Source organism: Triplophysa dalaica, chromosome 8 (genome assembly GCF_015846415.1).
Source record: "Triplophysa dalaica isolate WHDGS20190420 chromosome 8, ASM1584641v1, whole genome shotgun sequence".
Classification (NCBI taxonomy): Eukaryota; Metazoa; Chordata; class Actinopteri; order Cypriniformes; family Nemacheilidae; genus Triplophysa; species Triplophysa dalaica.
In genome coordinates this window covers 24,691,571-24,702,039 of record NC_079549.1, presented here as the reverse complement: position 1 = coordinate 24,702,039, position 10,469 = coordinate 24,691,571, and the positions used below count along the sequence as shown (strand labels likewise).

Genomic DNA, 10,469 nt, shown 5'->3' with positions numbered 1-10,469 from the left:
CTCTGACAAATCAAACAAACCTTTGAGCTGCTGCTACGCGAGATAAAGCGACTGTGTTGCGCTCTTGTGATTAAAAGCACATAAACGTGTTATGTGTGGAATGAAATCAGTGCAAAAGCGTTGACGACATCACTTGTTTTGCGAAACGGCGATTGAACAGCAGAACTGTCTCTTTAAGAAACACCCGGCCGGAAGCTGCGAATGCGCGCGCGCTTTGACGACGAGGAAGTGAACATTGAAACATTACTTGAGGTAAAGTTTGAGGGAAATTGTTTTGCGTTTGTTCTTCGTCAACAGACGTTATAAGATCATCATGTTTAAAGTTACTGATGATTACATACAGATCTTTTCTGCGCTTTCACTGATGTGCCTCAGATGTTTGTCACTTTGATGATGCAAATATGTGAAAATGCTGTGTGATTCGTATAGTCCATATAACATTATACTATCAAACACCTTTTAACTGATAAATCACCAAATTTATATCATCTTGAATTATTATAATAATAAGATAACCGTCATACACCGCCTGCATGTAAAAAACATAACTTAACCTTTATAGAAATCATGCGAGGTAATATTATGGCTGGATTAGTTATATGAGATGTATCAACGTAACATGCAGTGATGTGTATGAAAGTTCACCTCTTTACAAAAGGTTATAATGTATAAAGTGGGCCTGTCAAACGATTAATCATGATTAATCGCATCCAGAATAAAAGTTAGCGTGTACATAAAACACATCTGTGTCATGTGCATATTCATTTTGCATTTATAAAACCATACACATACATGCATATATTAAAGAAATATTTAATTAATTTAAATTATTGGTAGATAAATACATGTAAATATTTCCTAAATATGTATATATATGTGTGTGTTTATAAATACAAAATGAATATGCACAGTACACAGACATATATTATCTAATCACACATTTTTATTCGAGACGAATCGTTTGACAGCCTGGGTATAAAGTACAGAGAGTTCTGTAAGTTTACTCTAAAACAGTAAATGAAATGAACATGTCATACAAATCATGTCATTTAAACGTGACAGTTTGTCATGTTTTTCCACAATCTCTTCTGATGTTCTCTTGTCGTTCCTCCAGATGTCACGAGCAGTATTCAGATGATGGCCGTTCAAATGCTGACGGTTGGAGGAGATGTGCTGGTGTTCCAGTGTAAGACCGTGAGCTCCAGAAGCCGAGATCAGCGTCAAGGCTCAGAGGTCACTTTCTTCAGCCTGACCTTTAACCCTGACACTCAGAGCTTCTTCAGCAAAGATCACACCATGTACCCGCTGCACAGAGACGGCACTGCTGAATCACACATCGTTCACTGTTCCTGCGCTCTGGATGTTCGACAGAGAAGAAAAGTGCCGTGCGTTCTGCTCAGACTGTGCCGGAAGAGAACGTCAGCTTTCAAATACACGCTGTACTCCGTAAACAGTCTCACAGATGCCGAGCTTCGTGTGGAGTTTGTGTTGCCGTATGAGATGAGAGAGAATATTTCAATATTACAAGGCCCTACTTTAGTGTGGTGTCATGAAAACACAGTCTGCTACGTGTGTTCACAGACTCCTGGAGTGAAGGAGGTTCCTGTACCCATGACTGTTAGGTTTATTGGGGAATTGCCTCTCCGTCAGAGGAAACTGGTGGTTCTGGGGACCCCAGTTGTGTCTAAAAAAGGACTCAATGAATCGGGGTTGAAGAACACGCTCTACTTCATAGAAGATGAGAGAACTTTGACTGGAGACTGTCTGGTACCTGACGCCTACAGTTCTGTGATTCAGTGTATGGCCGTGTTGTCAGCTGATGAGACGGGCGGTTCTGTGAGATCTGCTGTGCTGGTGGCTACGAGCATGAAGCAGCTGGTGTATTTTGAGAACGCTGTTCCTCTGGATGTTTGTCCTCTGCCATACGAGCATCCTCAGAGCATCCAGACGCTTCACACGGTCAGAAATGATCTCTTCATCATCACCTTCAGTCAGGGTAACGTCTGTGCCGTGTGGAAAGACTCGTTCCAGGTGAGGCGAGGGCTTGTTCTGATCTATACATCTCCTAAAATCAGAGGCTTAAGGGCACAGTTTGCCCAGAAATGAGATTTCTTCCACCACATACGGGTTTCTTTCTTCTTAAGAACACAAAAGAAGATATTTTGAAGGATGTTGATAATCAAACAACAATGAAAATCATTATGCCAGAATAACAACATATAAGATGATATTTACAAATGAGTCAAACAAATCAGATGTTCATCTTTATTTGAACTGTTGTCGTGTAAATGTGACACAAACATACTAAATTGTCTTGAAAAAATCATGTCATAATACATTTCCTTCATTCAGAACTGATATGATTATGAATATGATATATCTTATGACAGGTTTCATGAGCTCTTACGCTGATATCAGCTCTATAATTGTTTATTATAGTAATTCACATATAAAATAATTTTATTCTAGAAGAGCATCTGTGTTTATTAAAAAGCAGTTGATGTCGAGCGGAGCTCCTGTCAGCTTTACGTGTTATGATTGGTCATGTTTCATAAGCAGTAAACAAACTGAGCAGATTCCATCAGTCAACAAACAGATGATATAAGAACAGCGTTCACTTGCATTTAAAGGTTATTCTTCACGTCTGAACATTTCAAAGAAGCAGTAAATGTCAGATTATACACATCTGTGACACTGTGCTTTTCATAAACTCTTAAAAGACTGTACATCATGTGAAAGACATGCTCTATGTGCTTAATAGACAGTTCTGTGTTCAAATCAATCTGTCTCTGTTTTCTACTGAAATGTGTGATATTTACATCCAATCTGAAATCAACAGGACGGTGGTTTTTGTTTTACAGTGAAATGATCAGCATCATTTCAATCAAACCGTCATTGTAGCGAAATAGTTTCAACATGTGTAATGCAGATCAAATACAGGATCACTTTACTTTAATAATGAAGAATGTGTTCACTAACTCAACACAAAGGACGATCAATGATCATCATTCAACTTAAATGAGACACTTGGAAGCACAGACATGTCACTTAACATTTAGATTTGCTCTCTTAAAACATGTTAAACTCATGACACCATCTTAATGGAAACATAATAATGACATCATCATGATTGTATGTGTTCAGCAGGATATTTTTGTCTGTGTCAGGTGGGCTGTTGTTGGACTGATGTGCGTGTGCTGCTGGTGGATGATTTTCTGAGATGCGGGACGGATCAGATCCTCCTCGTGTTTGAAGAGCCGAGGTCTTCTGGAGAGTTGCTTAGCAACTTCCTCCTCACCGATCTGTGTGGCATCACATATTCAGTTCGTCAACTCACTTCAGACGCTTATTTATTATCAGATGTGTGATGTAATGTAATCTGTTCAGAGATGTATGAACCGCTTAGACACAGCAATATCAGAATCATGTGACGTAGACAAAATAGAAAAAGATTACAAATGTCATCTGACAAAAGTTTCAGGAAGTGTTATTTATTTATAGCTGATATAATGCAGTTAGTTCTGTTTGTATCATGTCTCTCTGATCAGATATTGAGTCTAGTTTTTCAGATTTGTTTGTGTTACTACTGTGTACACTTGTGTAGTGTGGACAAGCAGTCAGTGATGTCTCGAGTACATCAGACACAGCGCAGGAAAACCACCTGCTCACCGTCAGAGCTTTAGAGTCCAGACTACAGGTACCACAGCTCAACTGAACATAAACACGTTCATACATGAACATACTGCTCTCATTTTCTTCAACTAGTATATTAAAGGAGTCGTTCACTTTTAAAATAAATGTTCATGATCATTTACTCACTCCTGTTGTCACCCAAGATGTTTATGTGTTTGATTCTTTAGTGGAAAAGAAATGAAGGTTCCATCACTAGAGAAACCATCACTCATTTCTATAAAAAATCTATATGCTTTATAAACACAAATGCTGGCCTTGCTCTGTTCTGCGATGCGCGTTCTTGACTTCACAAATTACGTTGAAAAGCATTTGTGTTTATAAAGCATATACATGATTTTTTTTAAATGAGCGATGGTTTCTCTAGATAAGACCTTTATTCATGGTCTGGTGTGGTTTAAAGTCCTTTCAAGCTGCACTGAAACTGTCATTTTGACCTTCAAGCGTTTAGAGTCCATTGAAGTCACTATATGGAGAAAAATCCTGGAATGTTTTCATCAAAAACCTTCATTTCTTTTCCACTAAAGAAACAAACACATAAACATCTTGGATGACATCAGGGGTTAGGAAATGATCATGAACATTTATTTTAGAAGTGAACGTCTCCTTTAAAGGACTGGTTCACCCAAACTTTAAATGTATTAGATTTTTCCAGTACAAGTTATATTTTTCTGTGATGTGCCACTCATTTTTAAAGAATAAAGAATTAATAAACGAATGACCTTTTGGTCTCAATAAAATAAATTCTGATGCCACGCATAACATCAACACATATTTAGGTCAGTATTTCCTTTAAACAAACAGCTTCAAAAATGTTTGATTTAATAGATAACATCTGTGGCTTGTGCACAGAGAACAGTTCAGAATGCACTCACAAAACAACGCCTTCATTCTAAGTGTGTCTGTACAAGTGTAGGTAATGTGTGTGATAATCGATGACAGCACATTGAGCTGAACTAAAAGATGTTTCCTGTGTAAACATCTCAAGGGTCATGTGTTTGTTCACTGCTGATGGTGTGTCTCTTGTTTGTGTTTTTAGAGCGGTCTGAACTTTCTTGAGGATCTTCAGAGGGATGTAGATGTTAAAGACAGACTCTTACATCATGTGTTAGTGGCTTTGACTGATCTGATATCCGGCAGAAAACATGCGATCTCGTCTCCAGAACAGGTCCACACACACCATCTGTCTGAGCTTAGTAAATTCATTCAGAAAATGTCAATCAAAATAGAAAGTGTGCCTGTCTGCCATAGCAGTTCACTACATAAGTGCACAGTGCAGTAAATATTATTGTATAATATAGAGCCGGCCCCCCCATAAGCCAAATGAGCGACTGCTTAGGGCCTCGCCACCCCTGTGGGCCCCCAAGAGCATATACGTTTACAACTTTTTTGCAATATATTTACAACACATGCATTTTCTCAGGCAAGGCAGTATCCACTATTTTTTCTGTGGTGTGCATTAAATTTTGTGAAATTACTGATTAAACACAACATTAAATAAGTGAGGTGGCCAATCAAATGATAGGAGGCAGGAGTTACTTCGAGCAGTGACCAATCAAATCAAAGAAGACGGAGCTATTACACGAGGTAATAAAATACATCTTTTGTTCCGAGACTTAAATTTTCGCAGTTTTACATGTCTAATACATGCATGGGTAACTTATAACACACCAAAGAAAAAGAAAAACACGTATTTTCGGTGAATCACCCCTTTAAGAATAATTGTGTGCATATTGTAAATTAAATGAATGGTTATCAAGTAAATACACAAAACAAAAGAACAGATTCAATCATCCTCAAGGGCTGTGTGGCTTTAAAATGGTGTTTATAGGTTGGGGATAAAATAAAATGAAAAATGATAAAATCATTGCAAATAGTTTACTGCATTGAACAATAAATTCTACAACATTTATATGATTAGTCCCTGTATGGTCTGTGATCAATATTTAAAGGGACAGTTCCCCTAAAATTTGAAGTAATGTAATAATCAAATGTTGACAATCACAATACACTTGTAATGCAAGGCTTATGTGTTTTTGTTTTTATGACGTTCCTACATCCCAAACACAGCTACAAGTAAAAAAAATGTTAGATTTAAAGTATACGTGCAAATAATCAAACATTGACACTAGTCCATTGTATTGGGGGCACAGGGGGACCCCCAAATAAAATTCTGCTTAGGGCCCTGTAAAGGTTAGGCTGGTCCTGGTATAATACAGTATAAGGCTAATGTAAAGATGAGAGTTCAGTTTTGTGTGTGAGTTTGAATGAGCCGGTGTTTGTGTTTTAAACAGGAGGGTCTTGTGTCTCTGTGGGATGAAGATGAGGATGATGAGGGACACGTCTCTGAGGAACAGATGCAGACTGAACGTGACGAAGCTCCAGTGAAGGTGCTCCGAGTTTGGCAGAGAGTCATCGGGGAGAGTTTGGTCTATGGCATCGTCATGTCAACCACAAATAACACGTATGTTACACGTGTAACTCTGATGTAAACTTACAAAACTCATGAGTTAGATTTAAAATGGTCAATGTACGAAGAAAAATCACACAGTTGAGATGAGACAACTAAAACCAGAGTGAATGTGACGATATATCAAGAGTAACAGGTTCAGGTCATGTGACATCATCACTCATCTTATCTGCTGTGGGATTATTGTCTGGTTTCTATAGTTACAGTCTCTCAGATGGTCCTCCATTGGTCTCATAAACTTATTTATTTATAGCCGGTGCTGTTTTGTGTTTCATGCTGAACTGTGAATTTCATAAAGATTTAAATGTTTTCGTTATTTGCTTTTGTTCAGCAGTCAACTATACAGCAGTTTCACAACATCCTCATCCATGACTTGATTCATTCGATTCTGTTTTACTTCTCATATGATACATTAAGATATTTTTGTCTGTTGTTTGAAGGAATGTTTATTCTCCTTTCACCTAGTTAAGCTTCTTTGGAGCAAATACCTCAATCACCTTTCAGAAATATTGATAAGACTTTCAAGAAAGGTTTTATATTTCAACATTAGTAGATGCTTTATCTAACATGAACTTATACGGACCAACGTGTACATTTAGAATATGTCATCTTTTATTCATGTTAGTTAATGTCTATACAGTTGCTTATATTTGTTCACTGTGCATTAACTGATGTTTACTTTTATATATTAGTAAATGCTGTACTAAACGTTGTTAAGCTTATGTTAACTGATGGAATAACTAACTTCATTCTTGTAATTACTTAAATTATTCTGGTGACAAGATCATAAGTATTACTAAAAGTCCCCATGAACCGAAAGATGTGATCGTTTTAACTACCATTTTTTTTACCTTTCTGAGTTACATGGAATATAAAAATATTAGGCGTCGCTATGTCTTGCACTGCGATTTGATTGGATGTGTAAAACCAGAGTTGTCTTTTGAGATGGAACTGGCAGCAGATTGACAGTTAAAGAGGAGGAGTTAACGGATGCTCTGCCCAAGGCGTCTAACATACGTGTAAAACGCATAGTCATCAAGTACCTGATAGATTATGTATTTTTGTAGGCTAACCCGGAAGTAAGCGCTGTGTTGGTTTATTATTCCTATTGACTTTTGGAAGATCGCGTAAAATGAGCTCTGTGATTAACAATAGTTAATGATGTTAACACAAGTTTTGTCTATCAAGATAATCTTTACAAATGAACACAACATTTGTTACTTTTGAAGATGAAATATAATCGGCAGAAGTATAAAGCTTACACGATGCTAACAACAGACTACACTTAAGGTCGCTCAACATCACCACCACCAAGCATCCACCAACTCTTTTGAACTTGATTAGAAATGTGTTCACTGATGAGTATTACTCTGTGAATGAAACCACATCTATGTTTTAAGAGCATTATATGCGTGATGAAGTCTAACGTCCCTGGCAAAGGAAGTAGTCACTTTTAGCAACTTGTTTGCAACCGCCGTTTTAAAGACACAATAAATCTTTTAAAAAATTAATACATTTACAACCCTGCAATATTATGGAAAAATCAGAATTGTCATTTTTTATTTCACTGGGATTTTAAATATATTCTTGTTGTCCTCCTGATGAAACATGTGTTTGTGTTTGTAGGTGTGTAATGAACATGAGTGCTTCAGTGTTAGCAGATTGTCCCGTAGCCGTGAAGAGCAGGAGTTTCATACAGCGCAGCTCCACATCAGACACGAGTGAACGCTGTCATCCACCACCTGTGAAGAACATCAGACATTCTGCTGACATCACATCAACATTCACTCTACTGACAGTCACTGATCTCAATCCATTATTCACCTCCAGCTGGGTCACATATCCCATCATACTCCATTACTGCACACCAACATCAGCTCGAGTCTCTCATCACTGCGGACACATCTCAGTGGACATCAAAGATCTTCACTCGGGGAAGATGAGTCCACGGCTTCTACAGGACACTAAAGTCAATACAGGTCAATGAGTTCACAATTGCATTGAGAAGACTTTTGTAACGGTCCATCAGGACAATGTGTGTTGCTTTAAACTGGTTATGGAATGAGTTGATTTGGTTCATACGAGTGATATTGAGTGCTTGTTTTGTGTTCAGAAGAATTCAGAGATGATCTTCTCAGTCTGAGGGCCGTGATGGACTCGTGGTGTTTTCTCATCGATTGCTGTGATCACACGCTGGCTGATGTTCAGGGTTGGTTGCGGGTTGAGCTGCACGCTGAGCGACTGGAGGCGGAGCCAAACTACACCGCACCCCCTTCTGCTCTACTGCTCTTTCATTGGGTGCAGAAAACACCCTTCCAGGGGCTCTTAACAGTACACTACAGGTGAAAACCTCTCTGTCATGTCAGATTATCTGTCCGTGTGTTCAGAACATGACGGGAAGCCGATATTTCGAATGTTTTTATTGCTCGCTACATTATGATCACTGAAGTGTCTAGACTCGACTATAATCATTTAAAAAAATGAGAAGTGTGATTTTACCCCGGTACGCTCATGTTGATTTAACACATTTAACCGTGTTTCAAATCATGCGCGGCATCGTGTGTGATCCCGATCATGAGTGACTTTAATATGACGTGTCACATGTCATTCTGTATCACATGTTTGATTTCATCTCCGCAGAGACCAGCTGGATTTGCTGAGGTTTCTGAACTCACTGTGTGATTTTCTGCCCGCGTCACATGGCGTGAAGCTGGTCGGGACCCCGAGGTCTCACGGACGTTCTGGAGGTCTGTCACAGACTTTAGAGACAGAGATACAGAGCATCACACAGGCGGTGTCTTCTGTTCTTCAGTGTGAGGATAGAGGAGTAGAGAGATGCTCCTCAGACACCTCCTCTGAGACCCTGCAGAGATTAAGAGACGAGCGGCAGGCAGAGAGAGAGAGGTACAATAAAAGGCTGCGACCCCTGGTGGACGCTGTGCGCTACTGCAGACTCATGGAGAGCTTGATTCACATGCAGATGAACGGTGATGTAGTCGCTCTAAGAGAAGCACAGACAGATATACCCCGTCTGTAGACTGAGGGTGAGACACTCTGTCCTGGAGTAGAGAAATGATGGTTTTGTCTGAGGAACACACCCATGTTTATGTTTGATAATCTTCATCTGGGTTGCAACTTTTTAATGGCATTATTAGTCACAAACTGAAGTGCAATAGACCAGTTAAATATTCTGTTGTGCGGTTGTAAATCCGTATGGGAGTCTTTCTTCAGGGAAACACAACAGAAGATATTTCGAGAAAGTATCAGTGGTTTTCTGTTCATCAATGGGATTCAGTGTTGTTTAATGATCAACATTCTTCAAAATATCTTCTTCTGTGTTCTAATGAAGAAAGACTCAAAACAGGTTTGACATCAGGATGAGGGAGAATAAACAATAACAGAATTCTCATGTTTAGCTGAACTGAGCTTTCATGAAGACTTCAATCTCATCTAATTCATTGAACTTCTCTCTTCGTGTTCCTCAGAGAAGATGTTTGAAGGGTTTTACAGTGAAATGTAAAAAGTTTGTCCTCACTGGTGTGTTTCAGTCAGCTCTCATCCAAATCCACACTGATGATGTGTTGTCATGAGCTTCAGCTGACCTCTCCCGAGACTCTTTTAATGTTTCTGTGACATTTCTACATGAAACACTTCAGCTTCTCTCAGTCTCAGAGGTGTACGGATGAAGCAGTCTCCCTGTGCGTCGTCTTCTTCAGAGAAGCTCCTGTTTTCTGTTCAGCCCTGCAGAGAAACCAGCTTTACCTTCCTTCAGTTTAACAAACTCCACCGGCAGAATTAACATCAACGTTTGTCGAAAATGTTTTTCATTTCCCCTCGGTTCTTGATCAGAGAAATGAGATTCAATTAAATCTGAAGGTTTCACTTATGAAAACATGTCTGGGAGGTTTTTTATTTTAAACTATACTTTTTTTGTTCTAGTAAGATTAAAGATCATTGTTTTCATGACAATTTAATGACTCACCCCGTCTGAAGATTTACCATTGATTAATTTTAGATAATTTGGTGTATTGATCACAGTTTGTATAACCACAGTTTCGCAAATACCATGGTACGGCTAGGGTTACTATAGTAAAACCATGTTAATGTGTGGTTACCATGATACTGTTAGAAAAATGTTGGGTCAATTTAAAGGGACAGTTCACCTAGAAATTATAATTCTGTCACCATTTAGCTGTTCTAAACCTGTTTAAATGTCTTTGTTGTGCAAAACACAAAGGAAGATATTTAGAAGATTGTCAGTAACCAAATAGATCTCATCCCAATTTACTGCCATGGTATTTATTTTCTC

General features: G+C 38.6%; 1 protein-coding gene across 2 annotated transcripts; it reads left to right on the top strand.

Moving 5' to 3' along the window:
• The first annotated feature begins 113 nt into the window (after positions 1-113).
• On the top strand, positions 114-10,065 carry fancb (FA complementation group B). 2 transcript variants are annotated; one of them, XM_056754610.1, is made up of 9 exons: positions 114-252; positions 1,115-2,031; positions 3,168-3,323; positions 3,605-3,697; positions 4,730-4,858; positions 5,985-6,154; positions 7,787-8,139; positions 8,277-8,502; positions 8,801-10,065. In XM_056754610.1, the coding sequence occupies exons 2-9, from the start codon at positions 1,135-1,137 to the stop codon at positions 9,195-9,197; spliced, it is 2,421 nt and encodes an 806-aa protein (XP_056610588.1). In that variant the 5' UTR covers positions 114-252; positions 1,115-1,134; the 3' UTR covers positions 9,198-10,065. The 2 variants fall into 2 exon arrangements, with proteins under 2 accessions (XP_056610588.1, XP_056610587.1); XM_056754609.1 differs by having other exon boundaries at positions 8,274-8,502.
• The last annotated feature ends 404 nt before the right edge of the window (positions 10,066-10,469 follow it).